General features: G+C 35.0%; 1 protein-coding gene across 16 annotated transcripts in view; it reads right to left on the bottom strand.

The window, feature by feature from the left end:
* Positions 1 to 18,090, bottom strand: part of LOC150095834 (uncharacterized) — a 1,527,755-nt gene that overhangs the window by 237,211 nt on the left and 1,272,454 nt on the right. For 13 of the 16 annotated variants that reach the window (XM_090409494.1, XM_090409490.1, XM_090409495.1 and 10 more), the window contains 2 exons: positions 16,506 to 16,574; positions 8,218 to 8,325 (listed from right to left, as the gene is read on the bottom strand). In XM_090409494.1, the coding sequence (XP_090265620.1) occupies positions 8,218 to 8,325; positions 16,506 to 16,574 (177 nt within the window). The remainder of the gene's footprint in view (positions 1 to 8,217; positions 8,326 to 16,505; positions 16,575 to 18,090) is intronic. The other 3 variants (XM_090409491.1, XM_090409500.1, XM_090409501.1) reach the window with 1 other exon arrangement.

The following is an 18,090-nucleotide window of genomic DNA, read 5'->3' as shown; positions in this document are numbered from 1 at the left end:
TATCGCACTTTTGAATTCTTGCTTTTTAGTAGGAACTTTGGGAGGTATGTCTCAAATTTTATTAATTGTCTTTAGTTTGCACACATCCATTAAGGAAAAAAAACAAGCATTAAGTGATTGAGGTAACTCAGTTCTTTGCATGCCTACCTACTGAAATGGATGTGGTGGAATGAAGAAGCAAACAGGAATCTCTCAGTTGTGGTGGGCTTTCTGTACACTGAGAAGTTTAGCCTTTTTGATTCAGAAACTTCCAGGGAATTGTCAAGGAAAGGCAATGTTCTCTAGTTCTTAAGTTCAAGTGTGAATTTGATATCTGTAAACATTTGAAAGGTGTGAATATAACATTTGTAAGCTGTTAAGGTAATTTTTTAAATCCTCTAATTCTTTGGTAGTTCCTAAACAAATGCTAAAGCTGTCATTGATATAATAAAGCCAGATTTTAGGCTTTTTATGATATCTTTCAATTGCTTTCTTCTTGAAGGTTTCCATAAAAAGAATTGCTTTGCTAGGACTAGTGAAAGGGGTGAACCCATAGCGAGGTCTTGTGTCTGTTCTCAATATTTATCCTGGAAGCTAAAGACCTTGCTTTCAATGAATATCAGTACCACTTAAATAGATGAGGAATTAGATGTCCAGAGAAAGTGGTGGTCAGTGACAAAATGGATATTTAGAACCAATGATATTACAGTTATTATGGTGTAAACTAGTGAGCATATGTGCAAACACATCTTGGAGGCTAGTGATTGTGAGAAAGGAATAATGAAAGAAAGGTGAGTATAATTTCTCACCTTTCTTTCATTATGTGTGACTAAGGTTTTAAAAGAGATAGTTGGTGCTAACAAGATTTATTCTTTCACCCTGTATGGCAGAAGAAAATATTTTTTTTATTATTATTATTATATCACCTCCAGGGAGTCCACTCTACAGCTCTTCATCTCACTACTCCACAAACTTTCATTATCTAACACCAATGGCATCTACTGCTGACTACCACCACTAGTGCTTTCACAGACAATCACAAACATCCATGCCCATGGCGGGATTCAAACCTGCAGCCTTTTGGCTGGAGAGCAGATACGCTAACCACTCGGTCAACCAGGCTGGCATGTCTTCAAACCACATTCTCCTGGGTCTACCTCTCCATCCAGTTTCCCTTCTAATATTAATTTCTGAATGCCTTCTTGTCTAGTTAGATGTCCAAAATATCTAAGTTTTCGTTCTTTAATTACTTTCATTAATATTTAATATTATTTAATTGTAGATAAAGATGTGGAAACAAGGGACAACTATTACAGGGTTCTACTTTTGAAGGCAGCGCAGTTATTCCTGTAATGGTCAGGAGCCAGGTCTTCTTCTTCAAGTGTCATCCCCTAGAAGGAGGTTGACAACCATGTCATGGAACTTTTTTTTCTTTTGCTGTTCTGGAACATTCATGGTAATTAAAGCCAGTCCAGTCCTTAATGTCTTCAAACCACATTCTCCTGGGTCTACCTATTCCTCTTTTTCTATCCAGTTTCCCTTCTAATATTAATTTCTGAATGCCTTCTTGTCTAGTTAGATGTCCAAACTATTTAAATTTTCATTCTTTAATTATTTTCATTTTTGCTTTCTTTAAAACATCTTCGTTTTTCATTTTTTCTGTCCATGGTATTTTCAACATTCTTCTGATGGTCCACATTTTGAAAGCTTCTAAATTTTTCTCTGCTTCTTTATTTAGAGTTCAAGTTTCACTGTTGTAGAGAAGGCTTGACCAGATATAGCATTTTATTAATCTTTTTCTCGTGTCTATATTAATGTCTCTGGAACAGTTTTCATATCAATAAAACCTTTTCTTGCTATCTCTATTCTTCTTTTTATTTCTTTAAGGGAATTTCCTCTGTAAACATTTGTCCCAAATATATAAAAGAATGAACTTGTTCAATTTTCTTTTTGTAAACAGTTATGCTTAGTTTCTTATTTATTGGTTCTTTTGATATAATCACGCACTTTGTTTTCTTTAGGTCTATTGTAAATTTCTGTGACTAAGTTTTGAAGATCATCTTCAGATTCAGCTATAAGGACTGTGTCATCTGCATACCTAAAGTTGTTGAAGTTCCTACCCCCGACTTTTGCACCCTTCAGTTCTGAAATATTTTTAAAAACTTGCTCATTATATATATATATATTATACAGTAAGTGTGATAAGACACATCCTTGTCTTACTCCTTTTTTGACTTCAAAGTTGTCAGAATATGCATTTTTATATCTTATCGAAGCCATTTGATTCCAGTATATATTTGTAATTATACGTAGATCTTTTGCTTTTAAACCTGTTATTCTGTAAGATATGTATTAATTTCTTGTGATCTTGAATCAAATGCTTTGGTGTAATCAATAAGACAAAGATATATGCTTTTCTGGTTATCAAGGCTTCTTTCACATAATGTTTTCAAATTGAAAATTCTTCTCTTGTACCTCTGTCTTTTTGAAAACCTGACTGAGTATCTTCTATTTCTACTGAAAAAGTGCTTTATTCTTTCTAGGATTCTTCTCAGTAGTAATTTTGTAACATGGCTTATTCAACTTATTAGTCTATATTCTGAATATTCGAAAGTTCTTGGAATTTTGGGAATAGTGATAAAGATGAATTTCCTTTGATCATCGGGGATGTATTCTGTATCATAGATGTTATTAAAAATAACGTTTAGGTCATTAAGTGTGTTTTCATTTATTTTCTTTAACAATTTGATAGGGATCTGGTCAGGGCCTGGGGTTTTACCTGTTTTCATTTGAATTAGAGCATATTCTATTTCTTCATATGTAATTGGTTCATCATCCATATTTTGTATATCTGGTGCATCTGTGCGATCAGAGTTAAACAGTTTTTTTCCATATTCTTTCCATCTTTTTATGTTATCTTGTGTCTCTAGTAGCATTTTTCCATTCTGATCTTTTATACAAAGATTATGGTTGAAAATTTTCTTTTATTTGTCAGAGCTTGGATTGACTTATGCATTTCTTTACTATTGTGTTTCTTGTCTAATTCCTCTATTTCTTTACATTTTTCATTTAGCCACTTGTCTTTAGCATTACTGCATTCATTTTTTATAATTTTACTGAGTATTCTATGCTTTGTGTACTTTTCTCTTTTTGTCTTTCATTCATAAGTTCTAGTATTTATTCATTCATCCAGGGTTTTTTCTTATTGTTTTTAATTTTTTGAATAACCTATTTAGCTGTCTCATATATTGCACTTCTAAATTATGAACACCTGTTTTCAATTTCCTCTGTGTTATAAAGTAATATTGTCAAAAGATTTCCAATGGGATATATATATGTTAAAGATGCCAAGCTATTTTAAACCTGGTCTTACTCCATTTCCCAAGTAAGCAAATAGACAAATATAAGTCAAGTTTGCGCCTGCATGTATTGCAAGTCTAGGTGACCCGCAAAGTAGTGCAAGTCTAGGCAACTCGTGGTAAAGGTGGAATAAGTTCTGATCACTATTCTTAATATTTACCCTTAATGCAAAGCCCATCTCCTTGAGGAGATGTATGATGCTATGCATTAAGGGCAGGGGGCCACTACCCAGACCGGTTTCGACCTTTATTGAGGTCTCATCAGTGGGAGCCAGGCTTAGAAATACCAAGGTTAAGTAATACACAGCTTATAAGTATTTTACCAAAACAAGTTACCGTAAGGTGCTTTGACCTTATTAAATAAAAATCTCAGGATGCGAGATAAATATAGAAAGTTTTTTACCTTGGGTATAATAAATGTTAAAGATGCCAAGCTATTTTACTCCATTTCCCAAGTAAGCAAACAGATAAATATGTCAAGTTTGCGCCTCCACGTATTGCAAGTCTAGGTGACCCGCAAAGTGGTATTTCTAAGCCTGGCTCCCACTGATGAGACCTCAATAAAGGTTGAAACCGGTCTGGGTAGTGCCCCCCTGCCCTTAATGCATAGCATCATACATCTCCTCAAGGAGATGGGCTTTGCATTAAGGGTAAATATTAAGAATAGTGATCAGAGCTTATTCCACCTTTACCACGAGTTGCCTAGACTTGCACTACTTTGTGGGTCACCTAGACTTGCAATACATGCAGGCGCAAACTTGACCTATATTTCTCTGTTTGCTTACTTGGGAAATGGAGTAAAACCAGGTTTAAAATAGCTTGGCATCTTTAACATATATTATACCTGAGGTAAAAAAACTTTCTACATTTATCTCTTATCCTGAGATTTTTATTTAATAAGGTCAAAGCACCTTATGGTAACTTGTTTTGGTAAAATACTTATAATTTCTGTATTACTTAACCTTGGTATTTCTAAGCCCACTGATGAGACCTCAATAAAGGTCGAAACCGGTCTGGGTAGTGCCCCCCTGCCCTTAATGCATAGCATCATACATCTCCTCAAGGAGATGGGCTTTGCATTAAGGGTATATATTAAGAATAGTGATCAGAACTTATTCCACCTTTACCACGAGTTGCCTAGACTTACACTACTTTGCAGGTCACCTAGACTTGCAATACATGCAGGTGCAAACTTGACTTATATTTGTCTGTTTGTTTACTTGGGAAATGGAGTAAAACCAGGTTTAAAATAGCTTGGCATCTTTAACATATATTATATCCGAGGTAAAAAACTTTCTACATATATTTATAAAATTAAAATTTAACTGACTAGAACCCGAGAAAGTATAACAAAAAACTAAAGTTTTTTAAATTTTTTATTAAATTTTTTTTTGTTATACTTTCTCGGGTTCTAGTCAGTTAAATTTTAATTTTATAAATGTATACATTCGGATCAATCCTAATTACAACAATATATATATATATATGTTAAAAATACCAAGCAATTTTAAACCTGGTTTTACTCCATTTCCCAAGTAAGCAAACAGACAAACAAGTCAAGTTTGCGCCTGCAAGTGATGCAAGTCTACTCATGGTAAAGGTGGCATAAGCTCTGATCACTAATCTTAATATTTACCCTTAATGCCAAAACACATCTCCAAGAAGGGGATGCATGATGTTTTGTATTAAAGGCAAGAGGCCACAACCCAGACTGGTTTCGACCTTTATTGAGGTCTCATCATTGGGAGCTAGGCTAGAAATACCAAGATTTAGGTATTAAATGAAAATCTCCTACAGAGATTTTTATTTAATAAGGTTAGAACACCTTATGGCAACTTGTTCTGGTAAAATACTTATAAGCTCTGTATTACTAAATCTTGGTATTTCTAGCCTAGCTCCCACTGATGAGATCCACTTTCCCAGTCAAATATGGATGGAACAATATCAGTTAAAATTACCAATAATAAATCTAGTATAACAACTGAACAGATACAAGACAAAATGCAAAATCATGAAACTGTTGTACAAGGAGAAACTGGAGAAGAAACAGAAAAGCAAGTAAGACAACTGAAAGAACTTAATATGCAGACAAGATCATCAAAAAAGGAAAGATGAATTAATAAAAAAAATTAAGGATAAACAAAAAAAAAATTAAAAAAAGGAATTACATCTGAAAGAAAAAGTAATAAAAAATGTAAATTGTAGAAGGTTGTGGATCGTCAAATGAAAACTCTTCAGGCTCAGAAGAGTTTATGGACCATGAAGAACCATCTGATGCTAATAAAGGAAATGCAAGAGATACAATTAAAGAAAAAATAATAAAGTTTACTGATTCAAAGTTTTCTCAATATGATTATCATATATATGAAAAGAAAGTAATTAGCTTCCAAATCAAGAATGATAGGCATGAAATTGAAATAATGGAAAGCAAATGTAAAAAACTGGAAAACAGTTTACAAGAAGCAGGCTACACAATTGCTCCTTCACAGATTGAAGACCTCATCAGGTTCATCGAAAATCTACAAGTTAAAGACTTACCACTGACACTTCACTAATCATCATCTATTTGCATTGCCTCATTAAATGTATGAGGATTCCATAAGCAAATTAAACAAGAAACTATATGGAAACTCGTGCTACACCATAATATCAGGTTTTTATATCTCCAAGAAACATACTTCTGCAGATATAAAGTATGAAAACTTTAACAGATAGATATCCACTTCTTTCTTATTGGAACTTTGGAAGATTTAACAGGGCTGGAGTAGGTGTTTTTACCCCCCCCCCCCCTTTAGGTCTTTCTGTAATATCTATAGGAATGCAAAAGGGGGAATATTAACAACAGACTGGAAATACTGTGGATGTGTAATAAGGTTTATAAATGTTTATGCTCCATCCAATGGAACAATTAAATGAACATTTTTCCAGGGAATGGAGCCATATTTATACTGTGCCCACTACATCATAACGTTAAGCTGGAGACAAATTGTATTGAAAGCCCCACATTAGACAAAATAGGATGATACCGTGGAAAAGTGAGATATGCACAGTTAAAAACATGTCTCGACAATGCTCAACTAGTAGACATATGGAAGATTTGCAATCATCCTAATCTCCAGGCTTACACGTACATGAAATCGATACTATTCTTGATCGAATTTATATCTCTTCTTCCCTTATAAATAGGATAATTCAGATAAAGCATCTCCAGTTCTACTGCATGGAACAAGTAGACATCAGTTCTGGACCATAGAAACTTACACAAAATTTTCCATTGATCTTTTCAACTAAATTCCAGATCCTCTGTTTAAACTAGAATAATGTTACCTGGAATTGGGATATGTTGTTAAAATTCAAACAAACAGTATATGATGGAATGGGAAAAGGAAGAAGCTTTCCTCAAAAGAAAAAAGTTGAAAGACCTGCAAAAAGAGAGAAGCTGGTTCATAACCAACCAACGCAATGGTATAGAATGTAGCAACATCATTAGAAACATTAACATAGAGATAGAACTGGAAAGACAGAAACAAGTAGAAGAAAGAAACAGCAGCACTTAGCAGATAGCCCTTCAGCTGCATTCTTTAATAGACAATTCACTAAATTCTGCAAAGAAAGGACTATCACTCAAATCTGTGCTGATGGTGAAGACATGTCCACCTCTCAAAGCATCTTTAACTGCTTTCAAAAACACTACAAAGATCTGTTTGAAGACAGTTGTACCATTGGAAATTATAACTCTTGGAGTATTAGCAGCTTTCCTGTTCATATCCAAGATGGGCCTGAAAGACCCATTACAGCATCTAAAGTTACTACAGGTGAATTTATAGTTATTACCAAGTGAATTTATAGCAAGCCATACTGTCCTCATTCCAAAATCTAATAGAGATCACCCATAGAGACCTATTTCTCTATCTAATACTGACTACAAGATATTTCTCCGCATTATCGATAACAGGCTCACAGTGGGAATGAGATACATAATTAAAAGCATATGGGTGCATGGAGTTCCAGGCCAAATAATAGAATTTAATCTGTTTCTGCTACATGATCTAATCTGCTTAGTTAATAGGAAAAAGCAGTTGATGGCAGTGCTATCAGTAGACCTTATTCAAGCATTTGATAATATCCAGCATCCATATAAACATTCCTGTCTTGCACTTGCCATATTCTTAAACAATGGGATGTGTATACACAACATGCACAGCTAACTACAAAATCATGAACTATGTTACGAGTAATGTAGTCTTTAAATTGTGCGTGCGTTTAGGGGGGAGAGCTAGTACTAAACCGGCCAGACACCATGTTGAATATAATTGCTACATGTGGTGTGGAGCCAATATTGAAATTGTAAAATCCTAACTAAATACCATACAATTATACAAGAAAATTGTCAATTCGAATAGCGCAAACCAGTATTGTCATGAAATAAACACTATAATATTTTTCCTTACTATTAATAACTTCTCTTTTTTTAACATCTCGTGCCACTCATATGGAGTCTTTTGACTCCATGTCATATGGAGTCAAAAGACTGCATGTCATAGAATACAGCATGAATGACCAGTTGCAGTCTTTTGACTTCATAGAGGTCCAAAGTAATAATAAACTGGAAAATATGGGACTGGAATATAACTATGGACTTGGATAAGTGTGGGGTTGACACAGAGGTATCAAAAAGCTGTAGTTGTTTCCATAATATTTTAATAATGAACTGTACAATATGTGTGTCATGTACATGACTCTTACGTGATCTGGATATTTCTAATTTTGTTATTATCATATCTAAACCTGTAAATGGCCATCAATTACAATATATGGCAACTTTCAATTAAACATTAATATAACTAATAACTTGAAGTGTTCTTTTCTCATTACTTACTCTGCACCACTGTTGCCTTTGTAACTGTAGTAATTGTATGCTTTATAGTGCCATCATCCAAAATTTCCTTACTTTCCTTGGTGGTAGTGACTGGTTTGACTGCTTCTGCTAATATGATAAAAGAAAAAAAAAATGTATAAGTTTGGGATATTAATATCTCAAGCAGGAAATTCATGTATCACATTTTTAGTATAACAATATAAATGTTTAGAATATGACAATACATTCATGTTTTTGTATATATATGTATATATATATATATATATATATTATATATGTGGATTGCCTAAGTTGGTTGATAGGAGAAAAAGAGGGGATATGATAGAAATATTTAAACTGCTTAAAGGATTTTATAGGATAGATGCAGGGGAAATGTTTCAGCACTTGGCTAGAGGGGTCATCCTTGGAAGTTGAATAAAGATGTAGTTAGTAGGGATATGAGGCTAAATTTTTTGCTTGCAGAGCAGTGAATGAGTGGAATGGGTTGCCAGAGTCAGTTGTGAGTGCTTTGTCTGTTAATGGATTCAAGGAGGGGTATGATAGATTGGGTCTCCCATGATGAGTCTTCAGACTCCACAGAGGTGCTCATATAATAATCCTACTGCCTTATTAACATCAAGTTTACTTAATTCCTCAAATACTTCCTCCTCTGCCATACATTCTACTCTAGTTTCTCCTGATGTTGCCTTCAGGACGATATATTGCTGACGATGCAAAATTCAGAAGGGTAATAATTGACTTTATATTGACTTCCAAATCAATATTACGTCATTATTCGATATTATTGTTATTTTAACCATGGGAGATATAGTTTTTAATTTTTTAATATCTCAAACCCATACATGAGATTTTGACTGCAAAATCTATAACCCAGCATTGTTCTGTATGTTTGGGAAAGGAAATAAGGAACCTTTTGATATCTTTCTTAGTTATTTGTTATTTGTAGCACAGTTGATGATTTTGTAGCTTACTACATGTGGTATGTACATCCCATTGTTTAAAAATGTGGTAGGTATGAGAAAGAAATGTGAATGTGTGCATGAAATGTAGACAGTGGGAGGTGCTGGAAGACAAAAGTGTTTTGATCTCGGGATTTAGTGGCAGCAGAGATAGTGCTTTGGAAATGGATGATTTTCAGTATGTGGACACCAATAGTGTGTTGGAGGGTGGAGAGAATGTTAAATATGTATATATGGATTTAGCCTGGTGCAGTTTAGTGGATAGAGATGGTTTGTCTGATGGCCATGGTTTGTGCATGTGCAAATGTAAACTGAGAACACAATGTGTGGATAGAGAAACAGAACTGCTGAGAAAGGAGATGGAAGGAATGAAGACTAAGTTGAGGAGGGCAAACGAAGAACCTGGGAGGATAGAGAGGTTGGCTAGTGTGAGAGCAGGTGTAAGAGAACAGCAAAAAAGAGAGCAAGGGAGAGAAGGCAAGAGAATGGGAGAAATAGGGGAGGAGAGGAATTGAACAAAGTCAAGAGAGTGAAGAAGCAAGGAATGAGAGGGAGAGTTGGAGAGAAACGAGAGAGAGAGAGAGTTTGGAAGCTGTAAGAGAGTCAGGGATGTCAGTGAGAAAAGGATGAATTAATCTGTTTGGAGAATCATGCATGGAGATTTGATAACTCAGAGTGTGCAAGAGGAGTGCTTGCCTGGTGGAACGATAGAGAGAATGTGTGGCAATGACAGTGAAGAGGAATGAAAGTGTCGAGGAGATGACAGTAATGGTTGGGACGAATGACCTGAGCAGTAGGGTGAACGTGTAGCACGAGATTTGAGGTTGATGTTAGAGCCAGTGCAGCAGAAATGTGTCTGAGAAAAGACAGTGAGTGTTTTGCCCTGGTATGATGATGTCGAGTGGAGGAGAAGAGCAGTGGTGATGATGAATGAGAAAATAGCGGGAATGTTCACGCATCCATATTCACATATTCATGTGGAGTATATCTGAGGATAGAAGAGCACTATATGCAAGATATGGATTATATTTGAATGCAGAAGGTGCAGACAGGGAGAGACTGTTGTTTTCTGAGCAAGTTAGTGTATCAGAAGAGGGAAGCCAGAATTGCACAAGTGGAATGTTGCAGGGATGGCCTCATGTGGAGATACTGGTTTGAGAAATGAAGGTGGTATACACTATATTACATAGCAATTTGGAGTATGAGGGCAGTAATAAAGGCTATAAAATTCTGGCATATACTGGTTTTTCTGTATACAAATACTAAATATAGGGAATGAATTTGTGGTATTGATTGATTCAGTCTCTCCAAAGGTTGTTGGTAGTAAAACTTGGTTAAATGAGGTGGATGTTCTAACACTGATGGAAATCAAGCGTATAGCATATTTCAGCATGATAGCGAAGGTAAATGTGGGGATGGAATATTACTCATGATAAGATATGAATTGTGCGATCTCAGGGTGGAGAATCAGTGGAAATAACACCAATGGCTTTGAGAATATATGGTGTGAGATAGATGTTTATAAGAAAAGATATTTAGAGGGATGTTGCTACAGACCAAGGAATATGGTGATAAGCACAAAATGTTTAGGCAAATTAGTTTGGCAAGTGTAAAGCAAGCGATCATTATGAGAGACTTCAATTATAGCGACATAAACTGGGCAGAGGAGATAGCATGTAATAATATGGGAGCTGAATTTTTGGATTTCTTGAGGGACAACTCTCTTAGGCAGCATGTGGTGGAGGGAACAAGAGGATCAAGAGTTTTGGATTTGGTCATAACATTAGAGGATCTGCTTGTGACTGAGATGACATATTTACCCTCTCCTGGTGGTGAGAATCATCATGCAGTTCTCATTTGGAGGATGAATAGGCATATGGAGGTATGAAAACAGAAAGAATTTATGTGAAATTATAAGGAAGGCACCTATCATAGACTTAGAAACCAGCTTGCAGCAATACAATGTTTAAAGAATTTGAAGGAAGAGGGATTATTAGTGCATGGGAGATATTTCAGAAAAAATGGTTGATAGCAATGGCAGATTGTATACCTTAAATAAGATAAAGCAATTTTGAGTCAAATGGACGAAAAAAAGAATAAAAGAAGAATTGCAGAAGAAAAAGAGATTATGAAAGGCACATATGAGGCTTGTAAGGCTCAAGCTAGGAAAGTAACTAGTATTGTCAAGAGAGAAAAACTAGAATATGAGAGAAGACTGGCACTACAATCCAAAGAGAATCCCAAGGAGTTTTTTCGCTATGTGGTGAGTAGGAAGAAAAATGATAGTGGACAGATTACATTGCTGGATGGAGATGGGAATCAGGTTACCAAAGCAATGACATAGTTGAGCTATTTAACGATACTTTATTAAAGTATTCCATCCTGGTACTACAGGATTTATTTCTAGAGGACGAGTGGTGAAGTGTTAGAAGATGATGTATTCTGAATACTGAGTATGCTAAATGTGAATAAGGTGGGGGGGGGACTAGATGGAATTTCTCCATGTTTTAAGGGATGTGCTATTTGAACTTTTAATGAAAGTCTTGCAATGGGTCAGGTTCCTGGAGAGTGGAAGGAGGGTAAGATAGTACCATTGCATAATTGTGGTGGTAAAACAGAGGTATCAAACCATAGACCTGTTTATATTTCTTCTGTACTAGTTAAGATTTTGGAGAGAAATTGGTAAGAATTCCTATACAGAATTGGGCAGATATGAGGTTAATATTATTTATGCATGCCAGCATGGATTTGTTAAAGGGTGCTCTTGTTTTAGTAATCTGATTACCTTTTACAATAGAGTAACAAGAGCAGTGGATGAGGGAAAGGCATACATTGTAATTTTTTGTATTTTACAAGGCATTTGACAGGGTGCCACATGATAAGCTGATTTTTAAGTTGCATCATATGTGTTTGGATATCAGATTAGTGGACTAGATTCATGATTGGCTCTCTGGTAGATATCAGAGAATTGCATATATGGGAGCAGTATCAGGGAGTAGGAGTGTAGCTCCACTAGGTTCTGTCCTGAGATCATTCCTGTTCAATCTTTATGTCCATGATGTTGTCATAGGACTACAGGGAGATGTTCGGTAGTTTGCAAATGATGTGAAGCTTGGGAGAGTTATTAGTAATAGTGCTGATGTATTGGCTCTTCAGGAGGATTTGATATGGAATGGCAGGCAAATTAATGGGCATGTCAGTTTAATGTGACTAAATGTAAGCTTATAAAATTTGGGATCCACCAATAGGGATGCTTCATACTTACTTGAAGTTATACTGGAAGAAGTGAAGGAAGCAAGGGATCTTGGGATGATTGTGGATAGAGATTTGAAGTTTCGAGGTCATATTGCTATGGTTGTCAAGATATCTCAGAGAATTGCGGCAATGTTGATGAGAACATTGACCATGAGAGATAAAAGTGTGCTGGTTCCTTTGATCAGACCATATCTTGATTTCTGTACTCAGATCTGGTCACCAAGATTTAAAGGGAATGAAGTAACCTTGGAGAGGGTGCAGAGATGGATAATAAAAATGATATCAGGAGTGTACAATGTTGATTATGAGAACATGCAGACTGCAGAGTTTGATGAATAGAAGGCAAAGGGGAGATATGATTGAGACATTTAACCTTTGAAGGGTTATTATCGTATGAATACTGAGGAGAGTTTTCATATGGTAGACTGAGGGAAAGGTGCAAGGACAAGAGGCCATCCATGGAAGTTGCAAAAGAAGGTAGTGAGTAAAAGGGTAAGAGGTAAGTTTTTTGCATGGAAAGTGGTAGGAGCATGGAGAGCATTGACTGAGATGGTGGTGAACGTGCAGACTGTGGATGATAAACTTTATGTTGGCCTCCCATGATGAGTCTTGTGACTCCATGGTGGTCAGGAAAATAATAATAATAAAACCAAAGCTGTGATTATTATAAATTAAGAAATTATTATTACATAAATACTGTATTAGTCTGATGAAAATGAATTTTCATCGGTCGATACAAACAAATGAAACTGAAAATGAAACAAGACATTGCCGATGTATACTGCACTACTGTTTGGGACATTTTATTGAGACTTCTGGGGAAGTGTTTTATTTTTAATTTTTTATAAGATCCTCCCCCTCCCCCACGTCTTCTTTCTTTTGTGATTATGGTGAGAGTAATTTAAGCTTTTGGTCTTCTCCTTAGCAGAGAGGATTATTATATACTATTTCTAAAATATTGCTTATTTCAGAAATGGCAACCAGTAGAAGTAGGTAATATTTGGTATTTTTTTTTTAGAAAAAATACAACACTACTACTGAATTTCTTGTTTGTAGAATGCATATAAACAATTTTTATATGGTGAAATTGTAACATGAAATGTATTTTTTAAAGTTAGAATGATTTCAGCAAATGAAATGAACCGATGGAAAGAAGGTAGTTACTGAAATTCTCAGACAGAAAGAAATAGCCTAATTTTATAAATATTGCTTCAACAGACAAAATATATTATTTCTTTTGTGAAAATGGTAAAATGAAGTAATAGATTTAGAATACTCTCTATATAAACTTCCAAACCAGTAGAAAATTAGACAAAGGGTAGCCATTTATATTTCAGTTCATGGAGCAGAAGGTGTATGAGATACCACTGGAAATCATTGGAATGAGTATAAATTTGTTATTTGAATTAATACCCATAGAATATTATTATTATTATCATTATTATCATGATTATCATTGGGAAGGTGCTCTACTCCACTCAGCTAGACACATCTCACCGTCTCTCCTACTTAATCCTTCAACTACTACTACCACCAACATATGATGCCATCTACTGCCAACAGTATTTTTTGTCCATAAATTGTGTTCTTCTGGCCAATTTGCCTGTACAAGGGATGAAAAACCCAAGTTTCTGAGGGGTCCTGTTACTCTATATGAGATCGGCTAACTCACCTTCAACTGTAAAAGCCCATATAAAGATTCCTATCAACACCACTAGAATGGAACTCAGTTCTTTTCCAATTGAAGGGCACAACATACTGTCGTTCTACCAAATGCACGACAGAGGCATTATATGGCATTATATTTCGTATAGGCAGTACCTATATGTTTTATATATTTTTGCCATATCCCATCTACAGTCGTTACGCATTAGATGTTATTGGAATATGTATCATATAAAAAAGTAGAATCATCTCTTGTAATTTTAAGCTAAACGCGAAAGTGTGACTGAGTTTCTACTGAAATATCATTGAGTATAAAAGTGTATAAAGCCTGGTTCAAGTAAAATAATAACGACTGTATGGATTTGGTTATGTGGTTTTTGAGGTGATGATAATTTAGAAAGGGACAGAGAAGACTGACTAAAGTGGTGTTGGTTCTCTGAAACATGTGGTATGAGGACTGACAGACTTCTTCTTTTTGGCATTTTAGTTTAAAACAGTCCTGGGGTCTGCCACTTGGACAATTTTCTTCCACTTATTTCTATCTTGGGCATCTCTCCTTTCCACTCCAACTTCTTCCATATCCCTTTTGAAGTTTTACCACCATCTTTTCCATGGTATTCCTTTTCTTCTCTTACCCTTCACTTCCATTGTTGTGACTCTCTGAATTGGGTCATCTATTGGTCTTCTCCATACATGGCTAGCCCACCCTCAATCTACTTTCTCTCACTTTGTCGCTAATTTTAATAACTCCCATCTCCTTCCATATATCTTCGTTCCTCCTATGCTTTTTCCTTGATGTTCCATTTATCCATCTTAGCATCCTCATCTGTTCTTTCCAGTTGTTCCTCCTGAGTTCTCTTTGTTGGGAATGTCTCTGCTTTGTACAACAAGGCTGTATATATAAATCAGCCATAGACTGGTCTATGGCTGATTTATATATACTTGTTTTCACTTTTTTTCGGTGCATTTTGTCACATATCACTCCTGACATCATCTTCCATTTAGTTCAACCTACCCTAATTCTTTCTCTGATTGCCAAGTTACATGTGCCTTATGGTTGATCCCAATTTCAAGATATCACCTTCTCTATCCTTTATACTAATTTCTTCATGTCCTTCCCTCTCACTAACCATTACTTCAGTTTTCTTACTATTTATTCTTTAAACCTATATCCTCCAAGGTATTTTGCCACTCTATAAAACTATTTTGGACCTCTTCTACAGTTTCACCTGATAGCCAAGTCAGCAAATAGTATATTCCATGGTGTATTTTTGGCTACTCCTTCACTAAGTGCATCTAAAATAATCACAAATAGAAATGGGCTCAGTGCTGACACTTGATGCAAGCCCACTTTCATGTTAAAAATTTATGCTGTTCAAATGCTCGTTTTTACTTCCATCTCGGTTTTTTCATACATTGCTTTTATAATCCTTACTAATTTTTCTGGTATGAGGACTGACTGGCTGAGGAAATTTCATCTGCAGAGTCTGGTGGATAGAAGAAAGAGGAAGAAGATAACATGATTGAGAAATATAAGGTGGTGGTGAGAAGATAACAAGCAGGTTTTTTGCTTGGGGAGTAGAAGATGCATTGATGGAGTGTTATGAGTACAGTAAATAGTAAATTCAGATGGATATTCAGAGGTGAGCAACCAAGATGGTGAGTGGTCTCTGGGACATTCCCTATGAGGATAGATTGAGGATATGTGGACTGCAGAAAGAGGTTGATAGGCAAAAAGGAGGGGATATGATAGAAACATTAAAGTTACTTAAAGGGTTTAACAGGAATGATGCAGGGGAAATGTTTCAGCACTTGGCTAGAGGGTACAGAACAAGAGCTTATCCTGGAAGTTGAGCTAAAGTGTGGTTAGTAGAGGCATGAGGACTAGATATTTTTCACTTAGAGAGTTATGAATGAATGGAATGTTGCCAGAGCCAGTTGTTAGCACTTTGTCCATTAGTGGGTTCAGGGAGAGGTATGACAGATTGTGTGGATAATTTGGGTCTTCTGCAATAAGTCATCCAACTCCATGGAAGTAACCATACAATAATAATAATAAAATTAAGTTTAAGGTTCAGTTTAATGAGTGCTGGTTTCAATCACAATGATCTTTTAACCCCATGAATGAATGAATGAATGAAATGATAAGAATGATAATAAAAAAATTATTTCTGTTAGAAACAATAAAACACAATCACAGGGGAAAAAAACCTTAAAATATAATTTATATATTTTCTGAAATGGACTTTTTAGATGTTAAATTAAAGGAAAAAAAAATGTTGGTTGAAAATACTGAAAACATATGTTACTAATCTACCAAAATAAATGAACAGAATCGAATGCATGAAGCCACAGTTCACAAAACAAAATACACAGATCAAGCGTGCAATTTTTGTACTGAACAAATACCTTGAAATTCCTTTTCAGCTGGAGATGGAGGTGGTGTTTTTGTTTCTCGTACCACCCGTTCCTTGTGCACTAGTTAAAAAAGAATATCTGAGAAGCAATCATTATTATATAATCCTAAATGATGCAAAATTTCCATATATATTAATTTGAAACGTGTTAAAATTTCCTTTAACCACTTTACCGGCCATTATGGATCAAATATGGATCCTCATACGCTTTGCATCCATCAAATATTTCAATGTAATTTCAATGATATTAACAATTTTAATATGCACTTCGCATCCATGATAACTTTGACGTCTATAGATGTCTTGGCCAGTAGCGTGGTTAAATAAAAGCCATTATAAGTGATATTTCCTGCATTTTTCACCTTATAAGACACACATACACACACAGTTGTACTGGATGCATCACAATTTTCATGTCAAATTTTTTGGGAAAAAAAATCTTTGCAGTATAAAAGGCACAAATTATGCATCCAATTTTTCATGTAAATATTATTTCTTTTTTCATTTTAAATTTTAATACATGTATTGTCCATTTATTAGATGAAAAAACAATTATTCTTAAAAAATCATCAAATCGTTAAAAAATCTAACATATAATAATTTATGTCAGATTTTTTAACATATATATAATAATATTAATAATATAAACATAATAATATTAATAATAATAATATAAACAAAATAACTTTTTTAAATTTCATTAATCTTCTTTTCAAACCTTTCTTCATCTTCACTCTCAAAATTTTCTGAATTTGATTCTTCATCAGAAACTGAGTCATTGCTGTCTTGAAATAATAAGTTATCCTCCGAACCATAAAGAGAATTAGTAATACCACACTTTTGAAAAGATTTTATAATAATTTCGGGTTTCACTTCATTCTATGAACTCTTTACACCTGCAAAATTATGGCCCTCTTTCTCCTACCCATATATGTTTACTCAAGATTTGGAGTTTGCATCCAACTGGCATATCATTTTCCCCCATCATAAATGGTGTGTTTGTTGATACATCTAAAGACTGAGGTGGGGAGTCGAGTCCTCCTAAGATTACAGCTGTTTTTGTGTTCATTTTGTGAAGTTCACTCTTAACAGCTTCGGTTTTATGGCATCTAAACTGATTCCATACTAACAAAGCAGGTTTCTAGCATAAACTGCCAGAACGTCTGGATCACACCTTCTTTATTCATAACTTCATCCCTTCCTCATCCATCCATCCATCCAGTTTTTGCCAGTTTTCTCTGCAGAAAACTGGCAAAACCTGGCTGCTCCATTGCAATTCTTTTTTTGTACTTAATCACACTATGCTTATACGCAACCCTATAGCTATGTCCGTGCTTCCATGGTTATAAAAAAATTTAAATATAATAATGTATTGATTGCTAGTTTAAATGCGTGACCATTAATGACCATGCAACTATTCAAACTGATCACACATTACTGACAAGCAATGCGTTAACTGTGCATATACATAAAAAAACACAACCATGTATAAGATGCACTGGTTTACAAGATGCATTCTAATTTTCAGATAAATCTTTGGTACAAAAAAGCGCATCTTATAAGGCAGCGCTTCCCAA

Source organism: Typopeltis vanoorti, chromosome 19 (genome assembly GCF_054136105.1).
Source record: "Typopeltis vanoorti isolate ZY-2024b chromosome 19, IOZ_Tvanoo_1.0, whole genome shotgun sequence".
NCBI classification, from domain to species: domain Eukaryota; kingdom Metazoa; phylum Arthropoda; class Arachnida; order Uropygi; family Thelyphonidae; genus Typopeltis; species Typopeltis vanoorti.
Note: the sequence above shows the minus strand (reverse complement) of the source record. Positions and strands in the feature narration are given on the sequence as shown.